We start from the raw sequence: 27251 nt of genomic DNA, 5'->3' as shown, positions 1-27251 counted from the left end.
CATAACTCATTTTTTGTGGTTTGTTTTATTGGAATATGAAGAAATGCTAAGCTATTGTACATAACATGTTGGCAATGGAATTCATTCAGTTCAGATATTTAGACCACACATTGAGTCCAAAAAAAAAAAAAAAAATTCAAATTCGCAACTGATACTCTGTTACATAATGAGCTTGGGATGTTTCTTCACTGGGTCTTCAAGCTTGTTCCCTATGGGAATGGAGAACTCACATTGTAACCCACTGCTCTGGAATTCAGAAGAGGAGAATTTGCTCACCGTGTCTAGAGAGAGAAATTCACATGGTTGAAATGGGCTCATTTGGCACTAGCACAGGTTAAACTGAGCAGAAAGAGATAACCGAACAAAAACTAGTGTTACAAAACGGCTGAGGTACAGATCTCCCTACTGAAAAGACGTTTATTGCATAATCATTATTGCAGACTGTAAAAATTCTCCTGTACGCGTTCAGTTGCATGCCACGTCATTAATCAAATTGCATCCAATTTATCTCCATAGTAGTGTTTTTAATTCCATTTTTTAAATATACACTTGGGGCGAAAATACAGTTCAAAGACTAATGATGATTAAATAACTAAAGGCATTAGAGCAGCAGCATGGTGTCCACAGAGATGGCAGAGCCTAGAGAGAAAGAGAGGAGAAAAAAAACTGCAATAGAAACCTGCAACTGAAGCTATTTCCTCTCTAGAGCTCACACTAAGACAATCATTCACTAAGCCCCTTGTTCATTTAGACAGTTTATCTTCAATTTGTGTTCAGTTTTGCATAGGGTGCTAAAAATCATGATTCTGCTAAGAAAATGAACTCCGAGTAAGCCGTTTGCAGTTCAATAAGATGTCTAAATAAATTAGCATTATAATCCATTTTGCACGCAATCCAGTTAACAATGAAAAAAGCATATCATTCCCTAAAATTGTGACACTCATGAAGTAACATCATTTTAGATCTACAGCATTGTTTGGAAGACAAGTTAATATCATTCAATTTTCCATTTTTGCACAAACCGTGGTGATGACTGCATTCATTAAAGCTCATGCCTGTTACCAAAGAGGAAAAAACAACTCCAAGAATGTTCTAGTTCACATGCATTGATTGGCTGGGCAAGTGTTTTGGATCCTGTACATCACTGACTGCAGTTGCTGTAAGGGCTAATAGTCAGAAAGCTCCTTCTGAGTCTGCAGACAAATGCCTTTTCACAAGCAAAATCATGGATGAAGTCCAATTTCACAGTGTGACCACTATTTGTAAGGACGGGTAATGCCACGGCTTCTCAAGGACATGCTTTTATCATTTAGAAGGACTGGTCTGGGTTCGCTTTCAAGTCAGTATGTACAGTGTCTCAGTTATTGAAAATCAAGTTTCTATGCCAATTTCTCTTTGTCCATTCTGGTTAAGAGCATGTCTTGTACAATATCCTATTCTTTTCCACAAAACCAGATCTTCTTAGATAGTGATGCACCGATGTGAAAATTGTGGCCGATATTAATATTGCTGTTATGGCCGATACCGATATTTACCGATGTCGATATCTCTGTATAGATATTATATCGATTTTTTTTTTTTTCACTTTAGAAATGACTGATATTGGGCACCTTTACCTGTGTGCAAAATATGTTCTCAGACAACGACGACACACATGCATCATATTGCATTGCATATAATGTGTGCTGGTCAACTTGTCTAAAGTTAAGAAACCCCTAGAAAACAGTTAAAAAAAAAAAAAAAAACATAGGAACATTGTGTACAATTAAGAATTTATTATTTCAATATCCAAATATGATACTACATACCTCAGGGAAAAGGGCTTCGCTTTGTGACGTGCTGTCTTTGCGTTTGAACATAGCACATTTTAAACAGGACACGCATTAGCTGAATAAATGTTAGCCAATATAAACATATTTAAAACAGTTGACAATGAATAGACAGGAGTCCAATAATAGCATAACGAATCACTTATTCTAAAAATAATATCAAGTATAAGTTAGACGAATCCGACATATAATGAGGGCTGTGTTAACAGTAAAACGTCCTTCATTTAACGAATTTTAAAAACACGGATGGATAATACAAAATGCTTTGACATTTTGACAGAAAAAAAACAAGCAAGAACAAAATTTAAACTTAGCCCGTCAAGGGGCACTTATTAAAAAGTGAAATCCAAAAGTGGGTCTGCAGCGATACTGCAGAGGGCCATCCATTTGTTCATTTGAACTAACTAAAAATGTTAAATTTAACCAAAAGCGAAGTTCAGCTAAATGTGAGCTCCCACATTAAAATCACAAAAATATTACATAAAATTAAACTGTACAAGTATATAATTCTTTCTGTATATAATTTATTATTTTAATGGTTGTTATAAATATATTTATATGGCAATTTATTAATATATCATTTATTTTAATGGCAATTAGTTTCATGTAACCAAAGTATGAAAATAACATACAAATTAATTATGACATCAAGGTGTCATTGGCCTAAAGATGATGAAAGACCTGCCTTAGACAATAACAAATGCATCATGCATTTTAACATTAAAAAAAGCGCCCTGAATTTGAACCCAAATTTCGGCTTGCGGCCCTTTCCGATCCAGCTCCCTTACTACTCAATGTACTCGAATACAAAATCTGAATGATAAATATGAATAGGTCCAAAGGTGAAGCAATCATCCAGAGATGATGACTACAGACTGAATTCAAACTGGTAAAAAGATACAGTGCTTTCTGACAGATGCATCAAACATGTCACAACCAAGGGATTTTGTAAAGGGTTGAGAGGATTAAAGCAGATGTTTTTAATATACTCAAGCTATAGATGCCAAAAGGCAACCCTCAGGATAAGCTTAACAAACCAGCAAAGAATGAGAAAAATGCAATGATTTCTTCGTAGGTTCTGGTTTATGATTCTGGATTACTAGCATGACATTTGCAACGACTTATCCAAACATCCAATGATCCTAATATCTTCCAGATCAGCAAACGGAACTAATTGATTCGCCTCATCTGAAATGGAGGAGCTTTAAGATGGCTTCATAGCTTGAACAAGCCAATGCGTGTCAAGGACCTTCACTGTCAAAAGGGTACTGCAAAGTTTAGACGATGTGCATACGTAAACATCTCAGCCGTTGCTTTTCTGGGAAGTGTTATTCAGTAAGGGACAGAAACAGTCCATATGACGCAAATAAAATATATGAGGGTGAATGTTGCATGTGTCCACAAAGTTAAACATTGTTTTTTATTAAGTGAATGATGGCGAAAAGTGATGGTACAAGCCAAGGTTGCATGTCGAACAAGCTTGTTATATCCTGAGATGCAGACAAGTTTCTAAGAAATAGTGTGTGATTGCGAAAGAGACAGCCCTTTAAACATCCCACAGCTGTCCATATGGAGACACTTTCACATGAAGAGGCTGCTATGAATGTTTTCACTCAGAAGTCAAATGAAAAAACTGTGGCACTTGTCTTAGATTAAACAAACTTTAAAGAAAATTTAATTCTAGTTATGACAGGGGTCTCCAACAGTCCATGCAAGTACTCCAGGAGAGCTAAATTACGTGGAAATGTTTTTAAACAAAAACATAATATTAGGTTCATTTCAACTAAAGCTTTAGCCGGGGACACACTTGACAACTAGCTGAAACATTTCAAGACTGAACTGAACACACTTAAAGACTGACTGAACACAACCGTGTCGGACTCACTGCGTTTGGGCATGATCAGTCTTAAGTATCAAATTACATTCATAATCGGCCTTACAGTTGTTAAGTGTGTAACCGGCTTTAGGTTAAGAAGCCAAAGTTATAATAAAGTTATTGGGGTCAGTAAGATTTTTACAGTAAAACTGTAATATTTAGAAATATTATTTATATTTAAAATAACTGTTTTCTATTTTAACACATTTTAAATTGTAATTTATTCCTGTGATGGCAAAGCTGAATTTCCAGCAGCCATCACTCCAGCCTTCATCCTCACATGATCTTTCAGAAATCATTCTAATATGATGATTTGGTGAAAGAATTTTTTTTTATCGTCACAGTTGAAACGGTTGTTGTAACAATGTAAACGTAACAATGTAAAAGCCTTTACTGTAACTTTTGATCAATTTAATGCATCCCTGTTAAGTAAGAGAAGAAAAAAAAAATCTTAAAAAAATTGAATCCTTTGAATGGTAGTGTATGTTTATACAGTAATATGGTACAACTGCATACTTTAAAGGTCAGGCTGAAAAATGCAACATTTATTGTATAATTTTATACAATATGTAACAGGTTTCTGCTTCAAACTCTCAGTTGTATGCTGGGAGCAGAGTGTGGGATTTGATGCTACACAAATAAACCAGCTTCCTCCCTTCTTTATGCCTTTGCACAGAGATTTATTGTATATCAATTAAGCAGGAGCTGGGTCTGCAGATAAGCCTTCTGAGAGCCATAGACAAAAAAAATTATTCATAAGAAATATTTGATCCATATGCTTAATGAGAAAACACAAACAAATCAGGTCCTTTCAGTCTCTTGGTTCATGAATCACACAAAGCGCTCGAGAAACAGTGAGTGACACTGAGCGCTTGCTTACGGCTCCCAAAACAGCCAGTTCAAAAGGAGAGCGAATGACATCGCCTGGGACACAAAGGCAGCCGTACATCTTGATGAAGGTTTAACCAAACAGTTTGAGTAAAGGGATTTTTTTTTTTTGCGTTTCATAAACAATGACGAGGGCGTTAAAAGGACGATCTATTCTGGAAACACATTACATCTTTCACCATTCATGTGTTTGGGAACGGGCTGAAAGAAACAGCTATGAGATAACATTTCACTTCTGAGAGAAAATTGAAACAGCTGAGAATTTAATGCACAAATCTTTCATCTTAGCTTCAAAGTTCAAGCTAGATTAATTCTGACTGAAGAAAATTAGGCCCTTGTAACGACAATATGCTACAAGTTATAATTTATAAATTATGGCTAAGGATCATCGAGTTACATATTGATATAATAGCCAATAAATCAGCCATTCTGACATTCCCTCTTGTATCAGTTTCAAAATCTACCTTAATTTTTTTTTTTTTTTTCTGTTGTCAAATTGTTTGGTGAATAGCATGTAAAATAAACCATACTGTCTGGATAACTGCCTTCAATATTTACAGAACAGATCTATTTAGGTCAACTACTAATTAGGATTACAATGTCCCAAATCTCAGTACTTGAAAGTATTGGGATTCAGCCCTGGCCTACCTTAGATGACAGAGTGGTGAGAATTCACTTTATTAGTAAGATGACAGTTCTGTTCTGGCTAAGACAGAAAAGTTTCTGAAAAAATTCTGGAACATTAATCATGCACCATTTCTGATATTGCTTATGTCAAGCATTTTACGTGGCTAAATGTGGTTGGGTTATTGTAAGCAAGCGGGTCGGACATGCATGTTGATGAGCTGCACTACCAGTATCAGTGATCTCCACTATCCAAGAACATACAAAAGCTGTAAAAAGTGCAATATCACCATCTGGTCAAAACTTCTGTTATGTGCAAAAGAAAGAAAAAAAAAAGAAAAAGAAAAAGTATGTATACATGGATTCTAAAGAGAAAGTTTGCCTGCTAAATATATTCCATTTTAGTCACATTAAGTTCTGATAGCATCTCTCGTCATAACCAATTAAATGTAGTCAGGTGGTGTTTAAGTGGCGGCACAAAAGTCTGCTAAGCCTTTGTAAATGATAGTCATAAGAAAACTGTATTTAAGAACAAACTATGATTTATCGATATTCCATCAGATGACATCTTCATGGATTAATGCTGATAGAGATTCTTTAAATCCAAGGGCACTGGCTTCAATATTTAGAGCCTGAAGAATTTCTGTAAACAGTGGAACGCAACAGATACTTTTTTTTAAATCTCGTCAAGACAACAGACGCCCTGGCACACCAGCTAGCCTTAATATCATGTCTGACATAACACTACCCCACAAATACAATTTTCCATAGCACATTTATAAAAAGTCTTGAGGTGGATCCTCAAGGCAGGCTTATGGGTAATGGGTGGGTGTGTGTTGTCTCTAGACAGAACTGAGCAGCTACTGCTTGGAACTCTTATCCCCCAGTGAGTGGCTCATAGTGGGGGGCACTACTCAATCAAAGAAGAGCAATCCCTCGTTGAAAGAAAAAACACACTCCAGATGTGCTGGAACTAGAGAGATACAACCCAAGCCAACAAAATCTAGCTAGAATCTAGGTCTTCGTTAGACTCAGGGATTTTTGCGGGACAACATCTTTTCAAAGAATAGACTGCATGTTTATTGCAGAAAGTAGCAAAAAATGAACATGGGAAAATCAGCAGTGCATTACTGAAATGAAGTGTCTGAGACTACAGTCAGTGCTGCAGAACATTCAACAAGAAAATGAAACATGAAATTCTCCATCATTAACAAAAGTTCGGGGTTGGTATGATTTCTCTTATGTTCATCAAACGCTGCATTTATTTGACTAAAATTACAGTATAAACAGTTGTATTGTGAAATATTACAATCATTTTTTTAAATGTAACTTGTTCATGTGATGGCAAGGCTGAACTTTCAACAGCCATTACTCCAGTCTTCAGTGTCACATGATAATATGCTGATTTGCTGCTCAAGAAACTTATCAATGTTGAAAATAGTTGTGCTCCTTAATTCTTTCCCAGGATTCTTTAATGAAGAAAAACAATAGAAAGAAAAAAACAAACAGCATTTAATAAAAATAAAAATAAAAATATTTTGTAACATTATAAATGTTTTCACTGTAACTTTTGATAACTCTAAAACAAAATAATCGCAAACTTCGCAAACTTTTGAATGGTGGCATATGTCCAAAAATATACAAGGGGGGATATTTTACATTACAACTTATATCATGAAGAATAATTCATGGAAATATTTGGAGATAGCATGTTATAATGAATCATGCACAATAAGAAACAAAGCAAAATAATTGTTTATGATGTGCACACATTTTCATTTAACTATTTGTATTTGTGTATGTGAAGTGTAAAATGTCATTTTCACATGTCATTTTGTTGTATGTTAAGAGCTACTTACTAGAGTAATGTAGTACTAGCTCGCATGTCTTCAGCAGAAAATATCTGAGATGGAGCTGGAATAAAAGACAAAAAAAAAAAAAAAAAAAAAAACTGTTAATATATCATCAGCATGGGCCTGTTTATCAGTACGAGTGTCTAACCAGGTCTATTACAAAACATTGTGGGTTGGAGGAATTCCATTACAAACTATATAATGAATGATCTGCACTGTCAAATACATTATAAACTCGCCTGCTTGGTGTGAAACATTTTTGAGTTTATGTTAAAAAGCTTTCCAAGGCATAATGCGTTTATAATATGTTTGTTTTAATGGTATTCTACTCTAAAACCTCAGAGGTTTTATTGTATTGTAGATGTTGTAGGAAATCGGAGAAACCAATTAGGAATAAATCAATACAATATCTGGTTCCCCTCAACTGGGAGAGATCTACATTCATATTCATTCATAACATGGCAGATTTTTTAGCATTTTGACTCAGACTGGAAAATGGCCATATTTTAATATTCTACATAGCCCCACTTGCATACAAAAGTTATCTGGAGAAACGGGCCAAAAACAGCTCTTAGACACAAGCATGATGTTACATGATATCTGCACAGCGATTGAGGATGCTGTCAAAATCAACGTCTTGACAAGGTATAGACAGTTGACAATGAGGTGTCTTCTGAAGGCACATGCTTCTCACTCAAAAAATATTGTGATTCTGCAGGCATGGGCATAATTGTGAGACCCTAGTAGTGATGATAACTTAAGTCAAGACACAAGGCCCTGTCTCTGCCACATAGGTGCTTTGGTCCAACTCTGCTTGAGAAATGATTACAGAGGTGGTCTCTATTGATGAAAAGCATGGGGGACACATCAAACCAGTAATCTGTTATGTAGAAAGAGCGGAAATTGTGAAGCTGGAGGCAGTGATGGAAAGAGGAGAGCGGTGACATGGGGGGAATTGGTTGCAAAGGAGGAAGTGGGAAATGAGAGAAAGAAAAAAAGCATTATTATAAAAAGACCACAGTCATCCCTGACTTTAATTTTGATGATATAAAAAAATATATAAAAACATACCAGGAACTGAAAGTATTAGTAATCCAAAGCTAATGTGGCATATGCTGAATAAGCTAACCTGTGGCTAACCTAAATGTAGTGCTCCATTTACTTTTATTCTTATACAAGTAGGTAGAGGATGTAGGCAAGCATTTTAAGATTGAACTTTGGTGAACTTTAAAGGGATACTCCACTTTTTTTGGAAATAGGCTCATTTTACAACTCCCCCAGAGTTAAACAGTTTTACCGTTTTCGAATCCGTTCAGCCGATCTCCGGGTCTGGCGGTACCACTTTTAGCATAGCTTAGCATAGATCATTGAATCGGACAGGACCATTAGCATCTCTCTCAAAAAAATGACCAAAGAGTTTAGATATTTTTCCTATTTAAAACTTGTAGTTACATCGCGTACTAAGACCGACGGAAAATGTAAAGTTGCGATTTTCTAGGCTGATATGGCTAGGAACTATACTCTCATTCCTGCGTAATAATCAAGAAACTTTGCTGCCAAGTTTCTTGATTATTACGCAGGAATGAGAGTATAGTTCCTAGCCATATCAGCCTAGAAAATCGCAACTTTACATTTTCCGTCGGTCTTAGTACACGATGTAACTACAGAAGAGTCAAGTTTTAAATAGGAAAAATATCAAAACTCTTTGGTCATTTTTTTTTAGAGAGATGCTAATGGTCCTGTCCAATTCAATGATCTATGCTAAGCTATGCTAAAAGTGTTACCGCCAGACCCGGAGATCAGCTGAATGGATTCAAAACTGTTTTACTCTGGGGGAGTTGTAAAATGAGCCTATTTCCAAAAAAAGTGGAATATCCCTTTAACCTCAAAGTTTGGACATATTTGACTTTATAATTTTTAAAAGGTGTATTCTTAAATGCTTAAAATCAGTTGTAGACAATTTGTGCCTACATATGAACATCTTTTTAAAATAAATAAATAATAATACTTAAAAACGAGTAGGTGTGTTTTAATTTAAACTTTTAATTGGTAGTGTATATGATGGTTTAAGTGCAGCCTAATGCAGCTTTAAGCTGTAAACATTCAAGGTCTGAAATTAGTTGAATTTAGTCAAACAGAAGGACCAAGATGATTTAGTGGAAGAGAGAACCAAGAAAAAGAGAGGGAGCCACATTTATCAAAGGCATTTACAAAACCACAACAAGGCAAACACACACATCTGTTTCTGCCCTGAATAAGGATGGGATGTAATACATTCTGTCATAGTTTAAACCAAAGTTTGTTTTAGATTCAGGGATCAAGTAGACCCAGAAGAGCTAAGATTGATGTTCACCAAATGTACAATTTAATAAACATCTACAGGACAAACACTTTCAATACAGGACAAATAATTTCTATATTTCTACTGATCAAATACAAACCCCTTAATACAAAAAGTCAGATTTCCTTGCTTCCATAGAAATATTGCCGTTATTTAAAGCAAAAAAGGAGCCAGATCAAATTAACAAACTCTGATTTTTTTTTTTTTTTTAAATGTATGCTAATAATAGAAAAAAAAGGTTTTTGTTGTTGTTAATTTTACACAAATGCAGCCACATACTTCATATTACCTAAAGACCACAAAAACGGTAAAATGGCATTTTCCTGCTGAATCACATTCAGAGGTCATGGTACCACTGAAACTTCAAAGGAGAAAAACTTCAAAACCTATTTCTACCTGCAGCATTTTGATTGGTTCAATCACCTCGATGTCACAGTTCAACAAAAGCACTCAAATACATAACTTCAGGGTGAATAAACGCCACAAAGCAGATCAACTCATCCAACTCAAGCTGGAATTTCAGACTTTAGCCCTATTCGCACTGGATTAGTATTATCACAGGATCGGTGTTCGGCGAAATATGGTAGGTTATTTGCGGGGGAATTTTTACTATACAAATTACAGACATGGCCAATTCGCACAGGATTAACATCACAGACAACCTCCGCAATTATTACAAATCACTAGAGGTCACCAGGTAATACTTATCCCGTGCGAATAGGGCTTTTCTTTAACAACAATCAGAAACAAAACAATAAAAAAAATTAAAGGCTGACAAAGACTTCAATTGTAAGAACTATGTGCTTTTACAAACTGAGACAAGTTGAGACAGAGGACTTGCCCCAGAATACAGCTTTAAGCATTTTTACAGCATGAGCTCAAAATGTCAGGATGCTAACGAAAAGGACAGTGTATTCCAAAAAAATATGCAGTTCATGGTCTACAATATTTTTAATAAGCATATACAAACTAATCCCTAGAATACAGGAACCATCCATGCGAATAGGATCCTAGTATCAGTTAATTACCCAGAGTGCATAAGCAGAACACCATCAATCCCATGACTCCAGTAGGAGCTGCAGTTCTGAGCCTCTAATAGATAGAATTTGTGACAAGTGGAGCTGCCAACGTTGGTGAATTGATGCAGCTCTAAAAATGTACCTTAACCTTTGACTCTTTTGACAGCAAATCAAACATTCAGATGTAAGAATGTGCCAAAGCTACATATTCTAAAAATCAACTAAATCAGGCACTGGCTGATGTGAAAAACAGCAAGATGTGAAAGATCATACATTACATTAAATATCCATAATGTGTTGATTTGTCCGGCAAGCCAACTAAAAACAGGAAAATGAAAATGCTTTCCTCATTATCATTCACGATCACCTTGGTAAAACAATCAACCCACTTCCTAACAACACAATGATGAACATCTGTTACTAAAGGCCTTTTACAAATTAATAAAACAAATAAATCAAATTATAGTGCCCTTATGCACAACACACACACATATACAAACACAGACACACTCAGAACACCTTATTACATTAATCTCCATGTATGAGTTTAATAAATGCTGTGTGTCCTACAAAAAGCGACATGCACAGTCAAACAACGAGAGACACTTTAGAGTAAACACACGAGTATTCATTTTTCAGTTTAAAATGGCAAAGATTATTCAAGCTCAGTCGTAAACTCTATACAAAGGTTACATTCTTAAGATTAGCATGACCTGGCATGAATATTCTTATGAAATCTGGTTAAAAGTGATTAGCACATCGACTACATTTCAGTCAACAAAACCACACAGATAATGAAACAACCCCATCTGATTGAACTTCATCACACATTTTACATCTTCCACAAAACTAAATTCCAGTCTAAAGTTTCTCAGGAGACTTTAACATTGGCACCGCAAAAAAAATTACAGCACTGCACCAAAATATAATGGTGCACCAAATACAAAAACGACTATTACGGCCAGGGCATTGTTTTGCAACGTGCAGCAGCTGCTCACATTCATAAGTATAAAGAGCATTTTGAATGCCACAAAGGACAATGCAGTCCAAAATGCATCTTTAATGCACTAACACTGAAGGAACTAGGTGAGTTATTCAAGTAAACAGTCAGTTTTGTAAGTAAATTGTAAGGCCCGATATATTGGTCCAATGCCGGTTCGCCAATACACGGGGAAGGTTATCACGTGTTCTGTCCTCATTCATGCAAAGTATTGGTTGGTTAAATTTGCAATACATGAATCATATGTATGTACTCGTTATTTCATCTGACTCCATAAATGAAAGGTTTTAATAATATCTGTGCCTCACTAAAAGTGAGCGAATGTTTGACTATTCCTTTTAACCATTAAATGAACAATGTCAAAATCAGTTAGGAGGGAGAGGGAGAGGGAGAGGGAGAGGGAGAGGGAGAGGGAGAGGGAGAGGGAGAGGGAGAGGGAGAGGGAGAGGGAGAGCCTATTCAATTCATGTCCAGCAAAGAAGAGAACCAGAGAGAGCGAGAACACCTTCCTTTATCCTCTTTGACCAGGTGACATGGTGGATGGGGGAGACCACCCTCAAATGGCTTCTATCCGACAAAAAGGGGGGTGACCTTATCTCTGAACCAGTTTTCTCTATAAACCTTATTTCCTTTTATTTTATCTATCTGGATATGAGATATCTGTACCACTCACTTTGAGACATTTCAAATGACACCAAAAACATAACAGTCAATGATAAACATTCACATTAAACCATGTTCTTGTGTGAGTTCTTAGTTGTTTCTGAGAGGAAGTGAGGTTGTATGGGGGAGGTCGAATGTTAATTAGCCAGCCTTTTGTCCCATAGACCAGGCCTCAACCAGTATTTTCAGTCTTACAAAATGCAAAAAGTGGGACACATAAATTACATTAGTTACATCTGTAGCCTAATGTAACTTAAGTCTAACAGAGTTGCCACTGTTTATTTTCAAAAAAGCAAAGCTAATACAAAAAATATCAAAGTATGTGAAAGCTTGTGAGATAAAATAAAATAATAATTCTCTGAATCCATTTCCTTAGTGACTGACAGGTTCTTTTCTGCCAAAGTTAACATCCCACCTTGACCTAAACAGCTCACATGATGACTACAGAGCAAAAGACCTGTCAATATTGCTTTAAAAACAGTCAGGAACAGAGCACAGAGAGGGCACTGGAAATTATTTAGAATGTTTTCACAACTGAAAGTGTTCTCAATCTCAGGATTCCAAAAACAGTGATATTTAATACTAGAGATGTTGACGTATGTCGTATTTGAAGTGGACTAGATTAAGAAAGGCAGGGAGGAACGGCCCTCAGGTTGTGGTCGAATGGTATTAATTTCATCACATAATCCAAGACAAATCAAAGCAAGTCCAAGGATCTATTCAATTTTTGTGGCTAAATGAAAAGCATACTTGTTATTAAGACCACATTTAGGTGTATACCTAACTGATTCTAAATATAACAAAAAGGAAAATTTAAAAGACGGCACCTTGACTAAAAAACAAAGGCAAAAAATAAAAAACGAAAAAATAAGCTTCTCTGACTGAACTTGAACTGAATAAATATTAAGCTATGATGAATGACTGTCTATTCTGACAGATCTTCCCCACAAAATCTCTCCACATGAAAACTAATTAGAAAATGCATGATTTCAAAGTGCATTCATTTACACAATAGTTGCAATTGTAAATATGACCTATAAAGCGAGAGCAGAACTGTTGGTTCTGCAAAAAAAATAAAAAAAATAAATAATAATAATTCATGGCCATTGTAGCTTAAAAGTTTGTGTAAAAAATGTGTTGAATCAAATAAAATATTTCTTTCAAAAGCTAGTTTTTGTAATGTCTATTTGATGCTTTTCTCATTTAACACAATAGTGACTTTGATGTTTTGGGGGTAATTTCTCAGTCAGTTTTGATTAAATTGTGACTAATTAGATTAATTAAGCAGAGCATCATGTAATTAATTCGCTTGAAATATTACACACACACACACACACACACACAATTTTTTTTACAAAACAGCTGGTTCTGGATGCTGATTTAGATGTCATTTAGAGATCAGCATTCTGAAAATATTGCTCAAATACATTGGTAGAAAAAAAGCTCAGCAATTTAGCATGGCCTCACATACCTTGTGCTTAAAGGGATAGGTCACCCAAAATTAAAATTCTCATCATAATTTACTAACCCTCATGTCATTCAAAACATAAAAAAAAAATGTCTTTTAAAAACACAAACAGAAATATTTTGTGAAATTTCTCAGTTATTTTTTGCTCATACAATTGAAGGCATTGGTGATCAAAATGTTTTAGTAACTAACATTCTACAAAATATCTTATTTTGTGTTCCACAGGAGAAAGTAAGTCACATAGGGTTGAAACGACATGAGGGCACTGCAAAAAATGCTTTTCTTACTTAGTATTTTTGTTTTGTTTCCAGTCCAAATATCTAAAAATTCTTAAATCAAGAAGCGTTTACTAGAGAAGTAAAATGGCATAAGAAATTCTATTTTGTTTTAAGATAAAAAGAAAGTAATTTAAGTAATTTTTGCTTAAAACAAGCTAAATTATCTGCCAATGGGGTAAGAAAAATAATCTTGTTTTCCTTTCGAATTAAGATTTTTTTTCTTACCCCAAGGTTCTTTTTTTCTTGGCAACGATGGCAAGCATGGTGATGGCAACGAGATGGTTCGCTTTCGAACAGAAGTACCTGCTGATTGACACGTCGCTGATTGTAGGGCTTGATGATCTTGATGGAAGCTCAATTACCCCCTCCATCTCTTCACTCTTTACCTTCAGCAGTGCAGAAACCAGAGGCTGGGGGGTGTTCTGAATGCTGTTGTGTGCACCTGCTGCAAAGACATGGAAGAAATACATATAAATACATATCAGTTATGTACACACCACTAGAAAAAAATAATGTGTAAAAACTCTGTGAAACCCTTTGATGTAATTTATTGGGACAACCATAAGCTTGTTTGTTGCTAACTTTTATTAATCAATATTTGTCAAGTTGTGATAAAAAATTGGTCTTGGTTACTCGTCATTTGAGTCACATCAAAAGTCACACTAACAAAAGGTCCGTGTTTGTTTCCACAAATAAAAAAGTTTGATCTTTTTGGAAAATTATGAAAAAGTTATTGTTTTTGTAATAAACACACCTCAGAAATAAATTTTTACACAGTCTTTACTAGGGCTGGGTATCGATTCAGATGTTACAATTCGATTCGATTTCGATTCACAAGCTCTCAATTCGATTCGATTTCGATTCTCGATTCGATTTTTCGATTTCGATTGTAAATTAGATTTCGATTCGACTCAATGAATATTTAATACAAATCCTATATTTATAAAAAAAAGAAAAAGAAAAGAAAAGTGAACATAAGTTTTCAAGTGTTTAATTAATAAAAATAAATTAAGATCTACAAACCTGTATATTAAACTCTTTTTATTTTAGGTACAATTGGGTACAGTTAAAACAGAACCCAACTCATTTCAAATGCATACAATGAATAGACAGGATTTGAAAAATTGATGCTGAAAATTGGACAAGTCAGAACAGTCACATGTCTTTATCAAACAGGTTAACAATCCTCATATAAACCCATATAAAAACATTGCATATAATTTTTATCTGTGCCCTTTCTGTCTAACAGCTAGGCCATATACAGAAATTGAATAAAGTTATATAACAGTCTGCGGTGCATTAATTATAAATTATATATAGACTAATCAAAGTTACAAAAGTTCTTTAGTCAAGAGCAGTGAGTGTTTTTGTCTGTTCCCTTTGTTCTTTGATTAACTTTAACGGCAGAGATAATTAGTGGCTACTGTGTACTGTCCCTTTAAGACCAGCCGCTGTTCTCAGAGACGCGGCTCTCACACACGCCTCGTTCTCTCAAGAGTCATAACTCTTCACGTTCATCATAAGACTGCTCTTATGTTATGAAAATACTCAACAAAAAGACATTTTGGCATAATTGTGTGTGTTATTGTTCGTTTAAGAGCGAAAGATAACTCTATTCTGGGCTGTCTTGTGCGCACGCACGATATCATCGCAAGTTGTTCTGTGTCGCAGTCAGGACATTCACAGGCAGCGAGCTCTTTTTTGTCTTGTCGCGCATGAATGGTTTAAAAGCGTTTGCATGAATAAGATCTAGTGTTACATGAATACATGTAACACTAGCCAAAGGATGACCAAAAATGAACAGATGCTGCATTAATTGTGTTAAAAGCCCAAATTTGTTTATTTCATATAAAATCGCAGCATTTTGCGTCATATAGCCTAATTGCTTATAGGCTTGACGTCGCGATTGCGATATGATTAAACGTTCAGCACTAGTTGAGGTTATTTTATGATTTAGATAAAACTAACATAAAATCTCACAGCATTAGCTATAAAATGGAGTTTGCAAGCCTATGAACAGTGGAGGAAACCTACTTGGGTAATATATTAAATAAAGATGGAAAAAAATCGATTCTTGGCGTTTGAGAATCGATTTTGAATCGACCACATTTTAAAAATCGATTAATCGAAAAATCGATTTTTTTTGCCCAGCCCTAGTCTTTACTAGAGAACTGACAATTCCAAAATCCATTGAAACTAATCCGATTGTGCTGAAACTGACTGATAAAGACAAGAGATAACCATTGCAGACTGCCAAGTCATATATTTCTACACTGCTAACTGCTTATTGACTCTGAAGTCCATCTATAGAGCCATCAATGCTTTGGTGATAACAGCATGAGGCTGGCACCTTATCATCAGAGTAGGTGATGGGGTCTACAGGCTCTTGTTTACTGCAATTGTCAAGGTGCCTCACAAAAGTACTTAAGTTTCAAACAGTGTTTGTGTGTGTGTGTGTGTGTGTGTGGGTGTGTGTGTGAGAATGAAATGGTCTGTACATAGTAACACTGTCAGTACAGTGGTTGTAGATTCGAGATGTTTATGCATTTTAAATGCATACATTTAATCATAATTCAGGCCCTAAAACTAGATAAAGATAGTTTAATCAAACAAATAACACAAAAATTAGCATATTTTCACTTGTTAATAAAGTAAAATGGTCCAAGATTCAATGTCTTTGCTGGAAAAAGTATGTGAACCTTCGCCTTGGGAGCAGCAATAAAGCAAGCAAATGCTTCCATAAACTTTGGATAGGTCCTGCACATCAGATTGGAATAATTTTGGTCCATTCCTCAATACAACACTGCTTCTTCTCAGTGATGTTGGGATTCCTGTGTCAGTTCACAGACTGATGCCTTAACATGTCCCTGTAAAACTTTTTGGTACAATGCGGAATTTATAGTTCCAGCAATGATGGCAAGCCATTGTGATCCAGAAACGGCAAAGCAGCCACTAATTACACTGTCACCACCTTTCACATCTGAGATAAAACTCCTTACTGAATGCAAGTTTTGCCAAATGTAACACTTCTCATTTAAACCAAAAATACCCATTTACAGTCCACAAAACATTTATCCAACAGTTATCTGCTGCCTCCTTGTAGTCTTTGGAAGCCTTTTAGATGGTCAATATTGTCTTCCTCCTCTTTATCCTGCCATGTATACTATTCTTCCTTGATGGTGTACTCACAGCTTCATAAATACATCTGATATTTCAGCCCGTTCTCATCCCAAGGCGTCATATACTGACGCTTTTGACATTTCGTCTACATCGAACGCACATGGCACCCTTTAGCGTCAATATGAGACGCAGATAGAAATGGGCCAGAAGGCGCCTCCTAGCGGTCTAACCCTAACCCTACCCCAGACCTAAACCTACCCATAACCGAACAAAGCTCTGTGCGTGTCATATTGACGCTAAAGGGTGCCATGTGCGTTCGATGTAGACGAAATGTCAAAAGCGTCAGTATATGATGCCCTAGGATGAGAATGCGTTGGATATTTGTGTCCTTTAAACAGCCTACTCCAATTACTTATTTAAGTTACCTGATAATACTAGAGGTTCACACACTTTCTCTAACAAAGATATTGACATCTGAATAATTTTGGTCAATAAATAAATACAAAGATCAGTGTATTCTTTGTTTAGTTGGATTCTGAAAGTAGGTTAAATTTCCCTGGGTCACTATAGTAGCAGCAACCATTTCCAACACAGTGTCAACATTAATTTAATTATAAATTAAATACCAATTAAATATCAATCGAGTATTCAAATTGCGATTATATGCAATATCCTTAGCCGGTTTTTAAGTAGCCAAATGTCATGTTTTCTAATTAATTTGCTGATCATTAAATCAATCATTCAAGATGAAAATGTTCAAATAAGCATATTCTCAAAAAAAAAAAAAAAAAAAAAGAGGCTTAAAGAGATAGTTCACTTTGAAATTAATTTTTGATATGTTTTAGCTTACCTCAAGGGCATCCAAGATGTAGGTGTCTTTGTTTCCGCAGTAGTTTCAATTTTGATATTTTTAGGTCAAACCGTTCTTGTCTGTCAGTCATATAATGCAGGTATATGGTCACTGGCTCAAAACACAAGCACAGAGTCCAAATTAAAACAATTCCCCACGTCCAAATGAAACAATTCCCCATCATAAGTACACATTGATGGCCTAAGACACGAAACGAGCGGTTTGTGTGAGAAAACGAACAGTATTTATATCGTTGTTATCTCTTGAAAACAGCACACGTCCAAATGATCTGACGGCGCGGGCGGGTATAGATATATACATAGATGTCGCCTTGGCTACTGCAGTTCATTGGAACGAAACCGTAGCCAAGCGACATCTAGTGTATATATCTATACCCGCCCGCTGGCGGGTATAGATGTATACACTAGTTGTCGCCTTCGCTACTGCAGTTCATTGGAACGAAACCGTAGCCAAGGCGACATCTATGTATATATCTATACCCGCCCGCGCCGTCAGATCATTTGGACGTGTGCTGTTTTCAAGAGATAACAACGATATAAATACTGTTCGTTTTCTCACACAAACCGCTTCAATGTGTACTTATGATGGGGAATTGTTTCATTTGGACGATGGGGAATTGTTTTAATTTGGACTCTGTGCTTGTGTTTTGAGATAGTGACCATAGACCTGCATTATATGACTGACAGACAAGAACGGTTTGACCTAAAAATATCAAAATTGAAACTACTGCGGAAACAAAGACACCTACATCTTGGATGCCCTTGAGGTAAGCTAAAACATATCAAAAATTAATTTCAAAGTGAACTATCCCTTTAAGTAACATCTTTAAACACAATCTGAAAAGAAACGGAGATGGGACCTTTGGAGTCTGTCTCTTCTTTTGACTTCCCCTCTTCTTGTTTGATCTGTGTTCTCTTGGACTCCAGACGACCTCTGACCTGGGCAATCAAACGGGAAAAATCGCTATTGTGCTGCTTCCCTAAGAAAAAGAATTAAAAGGCAGAAGTACAGTGTTAAGTACTAATTTCAACTAGAAATGAAGGAATAAGTACATTTTTAATCAAATTCTGAATCTTGAAAAAGAAGCATTCTATATCCTAATGAATACTTCAGGAGGCAAAGCATAATAGATTTGTTTATTTTATTTTTTGCAATGTGCACTGGTGAATAAGATCAGGAAGATCAGGAACATGTATTAAAGTAAATGTGAATATTTTATGCTGACTTGTTTATTTAACCTGGAATATTCCTTTAAATAATAATAAATTATTACATAATGTTGCCATGGAAAAAAAACACAGTAACTTTGAAAGCGCTGGCATAACAAGGCAGACCATGATGAATGTAGTGGCGAAAAACAACATTAGCAGATGAAATGTCATGTGGCCTGGTTTTAAAATCACACAGGCCAAAAGGCCCAAGAGGAGATCGGCTGAAATAATGACGACTGAACACCTGCAAGATAAAAGATCCAGAGATATCCAGCACAGCTCACTATCACAGAAGCAAATTGCTTTCAAACAACAGCAGACCCTGACATGCATCTGTGTCTGATTTTAATACAGCATATAAATCCTGTTTCTATTCCTGGTATTTTTGATATAACTGAATAGGTCTAAGGGTTAAATTGATCATATTTGCATTCTATCCTCAGCGCACACACACACGTGTAAGGTTACCATTTGCACGGCTCAACGCTAAGGATTTTTTTCTACAGTTGGACGTTGGGAGTTTTCCCCTCTTTTTCAACTCTCTTTTAAATGAACAGAGCTTTTCAGGATTTTCTGGTAGGTCTAATAGTAGGTTTCAGGTAGGCAACAAAAATTAAATGATCAATAATCAGCATGTAATTAAATGTAAAATAACACTGCATAGTCTTTACTGTATAAATTAGTGATTTTTTTATTTGTCCTTTGTTTGATTAACATTAAAAACAGACAGCAGCAGGAATATTAGGCTGCTGTCACTTTAAGAGCGAATGCACGGATCGAATATAGTGTTACAAATGCGTGTTATTTCTTGACTGTTTATGATAACTTTAGACATAACCAACTGTGTTTACGAGGATACTCGCCAAAATGGGCATTTTTACAATTCTGTGTGAATTTGTCCATTCAAAATGCAACACGCAAAAGAGAACTCCGTTCAGTATTCATGGGGCTGTCTGAGATGCGACTTGCTGGGCACGCGTAATATTTATGAATATTTAAACTGCCAAAGCTTAAAAACACATGCAAATGATAAGTATCAGTATAGTTTTATTTAATGCCATGTCAGCATCTGTGGCTATCTTGGCAAAAACTGAATTACAAAAAAAAAACAAGAGATACATATACATATACACAATAAAAAAAACAACAACAAGCAAACAGAAAAAATACAGAAATTAATATTATACAAGATTTTTATCATTAACATATGATAAAAGTTCTAAAATCTTTTCTGGTAAAATCTAAGTCCTTAAGTGAGTTTACTTCATAAAAATGCGGGACAGTCCAATAAAATGTTTAGTGGAAAGTGGGGTCTTGCAAAAAACATACATAAAGTTGGATCTTCGCCTTTAAGCAAAAATGCATGTGAAAGGATGTATTTTTACATACAACAAATTTGACCAGCAGGGGCCTGTTAGACTCGAGGCTCAAGTTTTAGACATTAAAACTGAAAAATTTGCTAAATTAATTAGTGATATCTACTACTGAGTAATTTTACCTCAATCACACTGATGTTACTCCCTGAAAACACTAGAACGCATGGCCTCTAATCTCAATTGAACATGGTGTGCATTAGTCATGGGCTTTGTGGCAAGGTAGCCTGACATCCGTTCTCTAATAATTACTGCAAAAGCTGAAAGTCCATTTTGGCAGTTCCATTAGAAACCCTATTTAGTGCAATTTTTCACAAACCACTGCTGGGTAATCACAGAATTGCTAAATAGGGAACTTTATCTCGTGAATGACTTGTTGACTGTAGTCAACTGTTGGAGCAATTACTGCCTTTTTATGTGGGCAAAGCTTCAGTAACAAAACACTACAGTGAGGAAATTAAGAAAAATTAACTTTTCAAACCGAAAAACATTATAGATTTTTTTTTTTTTTAAATCCCCAGAGAACCCATGGTGATACACTTTAGGAACAACAAACTGATATCATGCCTAAACAGCTACATTTAATTCTTCAAAAATTTGTTTAAAAATAATAATAATAATAATAATTTCAGATCTGGAATCATTAAGTAGATTGGTAAACGGAACAAGAAAATCTCAATTCCCAAATCAAATTTAGTTGTCTTGCATGTTTTAAACTGTTTTGAGCATTTGTGCATCCTGTATTTTTTATATATTAGGTGCACACGCACAACTTTGTAGAATGCTGTACCATGCTGTGTTGATTAACTGCTATTTCGCTGTTGCACTGCAATTTCCTTCACGGAATCAATAAAAGTATCTAACATGCTGCACAGGATGCAGACCTTAATAAAAAATAAAAAAAGTTTTAACCCAAGCCATGCCACCAACCAGCTGTATCTGATCTGTCTCTTCTTGCTCAATTCTTTCTTACGCTGAAGACACTCAGTAAACAAGGAAATCAGACCCTTCTTCCAGAGTCAACACCACTTTACACTGTGAAAACAGTCATATCAAACAGACAGTTCTTGAATTTATTCATTTTTGCTATAGTCAGAAAAGGCTATGGAGCTTCTAGAATAAAAAAAAATCAACAGGTTTTCCTATTTGGTCATAGTCTACATTAAAGTATGAACATGTTGTGAACATCTTGAAACCATTACTAAGAAGTGGGTTTAGTGTTACAGTGTTTAAAGACATGCAATGTCTAAATATTCCTTTTCATACTCAAGTCACATTGCACCATACCCGGAACACTTAGAAAAGAAATCTGAGGCTTCTTCATGGAAGACTTAAGTTATTTACTATGGAAAAAAGCAGGATCAAATCTGATAGTGGCCAGTCACCCAACAAGCTCTTGAGTTTAGTATCTTTGTGTATCTATATTATAACGAACACATAAAGATAAAGTAAAAGGATTACAAATGTAATGACTAGCAGAACTCACATCTATAAACAATATTATACTGTACAGACTAAACTGAGAATCTGCATCAAAATCATTCAACAAAATAAACCCCTCCATGCAAACACGTGTGCCAAAATTCTAAACACATGTACAAGAAAACAGATCCTTTCTGAAAGACATGCTGGAGATGGTTGGATTGAATATGAGTAAATAAAAGGTATAATGCTATATGTTTCAAGAGAAAAAAAGAATGTGGGTCCTCGTAAACACACATCCTAGGGGAAAAGACATTATTTATTCTCCAAAATTGAAATTAGATTTCTCTATTCCCATAGTGTTTACACATTACATTTTTCAGATACTGAATTTTCATCCTGCAAATGATCAAACTTTTCAAACATCTATGAAACAAAAAAATGAATAAATGAAACAAAAAACGAATGATTGAATGAAACATTTTGTTTCATTATTTAAGATCAACCTGTATAGAAAAGCTAGATTTCTGGGTGTGTGTCTTATTCACCCCGCATCATTTCCCCGGTCATCGGACACTCCATGAGGCTGGTGAATCATCAAGCCCTTTTGATGATTAATCAAGAGTTTATCTCAGCATGGCTCTATTTATAGAACCCATCTGTGCTGCGCATCAATATTTCAACAACCTGTCTCAGACATCACAGTCTGGCTTCTCTAATCGCACAGTGGCTTTAGTCTTTTCCTGCTAAGTCAATTTTACACGATTACAATGTTTTCACACTTGGCGAAAATTACACCAATCCACCTTAAATGGCTTTGTTTCTAATGTTGACCTCTGGGATAAGGTTGCTAGGGTAAGTGGCTTTTCATTATGGCAGAGACGCCACTGGGACTAACAGCTGTAAACTGTGCATGTGAAATAGAAACATGGGTTGGGTTTGAGCACTAGGGACTAAACCTTAAGAGTTAAAGGTAACAGAGGGCACAACATTAGGAAATGTGAAGACATGTGTGAGAATAAACATCCATAAACAGAAACAATTAAAGGAATAGTTCCCCAAAAAAAGAATAATTTACAGATCCTCAACTCGTTACAAACCTATATGTCGTACTTTCTTCCATGGAACCCAAAAAAAGATTTTTACTGGGCACTTTTGTCATTAGTCCCCATACAAATGGAGGATTTCAAGCTTAAAAAAAAAAAAGATCGTCCAAAATGCCATAAAACGGTCCATATAAGGCTTGTGCACTATGTTTAAAGTCTTCTGGAGTCATACGATAGCTTTGTGTGAGGAACATTGTTTTTCAATGATAATCATCTCCTTTATTAGGCTGTTAACTTCTACAACTGGAACGAGTTTTTAGCCTAATTGTGAACGAATCTTTCATATCAGTTTTGTGAAGCAGATCAACCAATTGAATGAAAAGATCCGACTTAAAATAACGACTCATACACAAAATGATGGACGGGATAAAAGTAAGCCCTCTCAGCAAAAGTTCATTAAACAGTGGACAGTATCTTTAAAGCTTGAAGCCCATTGTCTGATTTTTTCGGCGTAAGCATTCTAAGCTGGGTCTCTAAAGCAGATTGGAACATTTAATGAGGTAAGATCGATCTTGGGACCCTGTTGGTATTGTCGTATTGATCACCTTCTCCAACTCCTCAAGGGATCTTTCTACCTTCCCCTCTCTCTCCCTCATACACACATTCAAGCTGCTTAGTGAACTTGGAGTCACAAAAGGCAAAGGTTTCTGGAAAACATTTTGGCTGAGAACTACTGAGGGTAACTGAAGTGAGATTATTCATATCGAAATTATCAGGAGAGAAACTTCAATTGAAAGTGTGCAACTTCATTTAAGATGTAGCTAAATCTGTTTTCAGTTCAGAAATCTGCACAGTTCTGCATAGAGTCCAAACTGCACTTGAACAACAAGATCTGATATACGAGGTGGAAACGGAAATTGTAAATGCCCTTGCAGAGCACACCGATGATACATGGCATTACATTGAAGCAGCAAATCTGAAAGAAATATTTGATGATTATGATCGTAGCTGTTCCATCAATCTGACAGCCATTTTCTCCCCAGAAACTCACTGTAGCATAGACACTAAAACTTATTTACCGTAATTAAACAATATTTTTATATTACAAATGATTTTGACATTGATAGCAGGATTTTCTTTCAGTCCTGACTTTCTGGGTCAGTTAAAGAATAAAAATGAATATCTAACCATTGCTGATGTAAGTGCTATGAGTGATTCAAATGTGCAATTTTTGCATTAAAACTAAAACAAGAATAAGATTTTTTTTATGACCAAAATAACTTGATGGCAGAACTTAACTACACGTAGACAGCCTGCCTCCTCATCACAAAGACTTAGTGTACACTTTACACATTATGTAATATCAAGAATGGCCCAAACACTGTAAAAATAATGTGCTGGAACCACAGCAAAAAAACATTTGCAAAAATCCTTAGCTGATAATTAGCCGCAAAAATACAAAAAGTGCATATTCTCAGTCAACCTTGAGTAGTCCATGTTATTCTGTTCATATATCAAACAGACATTTTTATATTATAATGCAGAGGACAAGCAGGAGAATGAATCTGACCCTGTTGTGACATCACTCAAACGTAATTTTTTAAGAGCGCAAGGACAGCGCATCCTCTGAACTGACAAGAGCAACAGTCTCATTCGTTATTTAGTGTCAGTTTCAGTGTCAGGACTTACGGTACATTGAGTGTAATTCCTCAATTTCTTCAGCTGTCTGATTCTTCGTAGTGACGATTACCTGTCAAACAAAACATTATGAGAAAAAAAAAAAAATCTGTAATCTGTTTCAAAAACAAACACTTATGTTAGATGCGATTATTCGATTTGACAGTATATGTATATCTATATCTATATCTATATATATATCTATATATATACATAAAAAAATACAATCCATAGCAGTACATACAGGTTTTCGTTTACGGTCCAATTGATTCTTTAACCTCTCGTTGTTTTCAACTTCTCTGGCAATTTCTTCAGCTGTTGTCAAACGAAAAAGCAAACAAATTAACGATAAACTACAACCACATTTTCTGAAGAAGACTTAATGACTAACATATAACCTATCCAAATACAAAAAAAAAAAAGATCCCCTTTAATACATATACAGCATCTACTTCTAGGTTTTCTTGCATTTATTAAAGCACACAGGAGGATTCTCATTTACAAATCATTCTTGATAACATAACCATCTGGTTTCACACAAACTGGTGGTACCCAAAGCAATTTGAGTAGTGTATTTTATCAATTCAATCTGCTATTGTATATGACAAAACAGAACTCCAGGTAAACACAACACTCAAACAAGACCAGCTTTTAAACAGAAACCATGGTAACATCAGGTGAATAAAAGAAAAATAGAAGCTTTCCAACGAAACCTTTGACAGCTCAATGAAAAGAGATAAATTCCGCTCTGAAAGGGTCAGTGAGAAGAGAAGCAGTAACTCAAAGAAAACTTGAGGGATGAAACTACTGTATTTTTCCACCAGCCCTGTCATCTTTCTGCCAGGGTCCCCCACAGGGTGACTAACTCCAGCATATAAATTATATTCTACCGCCTACAACCGCTGGACAGAGTGAAACTGTACCAGATAAACTCTCTTTTACCAGCAATTCAGGCTTGGCCACTGCATATGGTTGTCATTCATTTTCATGTTTGATGGAATTACATGTAACATGGAATCCCGACTATGTTTTTCAATGCCTTCAAAGGAATGCCTCACCATCCATTCACTCATTTGGTTATTGATCTCAGATTTTATACCTGATTTGGGGTTGAGTGCATCACACTGTGCATTATAGATGTGGGTGAATTCCTGGTGGCGTCGCACGAGCTGCTCTCTGCTGCCTTGAGTGGACAGGTGGCATTCTTTAAGCATCTTCTTGAGCTTTGGAACAGCAATCAAAGTGTACAACAGCTTAGGCATCCCCTTACGCCTTCTACCACTGAAACATAAAAGCATACACAAGTCCCAGAGTCATTTTTAGAGAGAGGAAAAAACAGCCATCACGGGGCCAAGCCCGTTTCAAAGGATCCATGAGTAAATAAAGTTTAACATTTTTCTATAGTTCTTTATGTGGAACAGCTTCCAAGGTGAGAATAAACTTAAAATGAACAAAAACACATTTATTTCTAATCCAATAGGAAGAAAGATTAGTACAATGCTTACCTGGATAATAAAGGAATCTAAATGACACATTATACACAATTTTAGAAAGTTGTTCCACATGGGACTCAAACCCACAAAATTCTGGGTCAGGTGCCTGTCACTCATCTCATTGCGCCACTGGGAAGATGTGTGTTCACAGATATGCCAAAGTTCCATAGTTCAAGTGAGAATCAACTCAAAACGAAAATATTGTATATAAATGCGTTATAAGATCTGTCTCAGAAAATGTCTGGAACAAAAGCAACTTTTACACCAATTCTGGCCACAGTACTTCTTGCAGTCTGGGCATGTGCCACATGGGATTAGAACCCACGACCTGAAAGGTTTGGAGCATGTGTCTTAGTAAGTTATGCCACTCAGTAGATTCACCAGGCTGCCGAGGAGAGCTTTCAGTGAGAGAAAGGGCACATCAAAGCATTTCTTAATATTTTAACCAGATTAGCATGCTAACCTAATTTAATGCTAATGTAACTTATGGTTGACCTGATAGCTGAAGAGCCAAAATAGAAAGAATGGCAACTGGTTAGAATGCTAAGCTAACTGGAATAAGACAACAAATAAAGGCAAGGTCACATTTGGAGACGGTAGCAAATATAAAAAAATTCTGTGCAGCTCAGTCCAAAGATCATCTAAGGCGATTTTGGACAAAATTTTCATATTGATTGTTTAAAGTTTGGCCGAGATACAGCCTTCTGAACCAATTTTGGGTCGACTTGTTAAGTTCGCGACTTTTGACATCATGACTTTTGAGCAAAAATTATTCATAATAAAAACATCTGTTCAGACATTTCTGTGCAGCTCAGTTCAAAGATCATCTGGTCAGATTTGGGATAAAATTTGGAGAAGGAGCATCGAAAAAAAACTGAATACTGTGCTTTTCAAAATGGCCACTACTGTAATGGATGGAGTCTTAATGTAAGATGTAGAATTGGATCAGCATGAAGAGAGGAATCGGGTGAACTAAATGTAATTTTTCTAGAACAAAGGGTTCAAAAGTTATAACCTTCAGAAAAGTGAATTTTTGAACTGGCGGTGGAGCTATAGAGTTGGTCTTAGAAACTCCAAAATTGGTCAGATTACCATTCATGACCATCACTACAAGTGTGCCAGATTTCATCATTTTACTATGTTCCGTTGATAGGGCTGCCATAGACTTCCATTCGGGAAGAAGAAGAAGAATAGTGAAG

At 35.8% G+C, this 27251-nt stretch overlaps 1 protein-coding gene across 6 annotated transcripts in view; it reads right to left on the bottom strand.

Annotated features, from left to right (window-relative positions):
- rad18 (RAD18 E3 ubiquitin protein ligase) overlaps positions 1–27251 on the bottom strand; it is a 42010-nt gene continuing 14759 nt past the window's right edge. Inside the window, exons 7-13 of one of the 6 annotated variants that reach the window (XM_084426380.1) lie at positions 25659–25840; positions 24804–24874; positions 24572–24632; positions 18690–18809; positions 14143–14284; positions 7077–7131; positions 1–281 (exon numbers count right to left, since the gene is read on the bottom strand). In XM_084426380.1, coding sequence (XP_084282506.1) covers positions 7107–7131; positions 14143–14284; positions 18690–18809; positions 24572–24632; positions 24804–24874; positions 25659–25840 — 601 coding nt within the window. In that variant the 3' untranslated portion in view covers positions 1–281; positions 7077–7106. Of the gene's footprint in view, positions 282–5082; positions 6687–7076; positions 7132–14142; positions 14285–18689; positions 18810–24571; positions 24633–24803; positions 24875–25658; positions 25841–27251 lie in introns of those variants that run through there. The other 5 variants (XM_084426383.1, XM_084426382.1, XM_084426379.1 and 2 more) reach the window with 5 other exon arrangements.

This window comes from Rutilus rutilus, assembly GCF_951802725.1.
Source record: "Rutilus rutilus genome assembly, chromosome: 12".
Lineage (NCBI taxonomy): Eukaryota > Metazoa > Chordata > Actinopteri > Cypriniformes > Leuciscidae > Rutilus > Rutilus rutilus.
The sequence above is the reverse complement of the archived record's forward strand: the minus strand, read 5'-3'. Positions and strand labels throughout refer to the sequence as shown.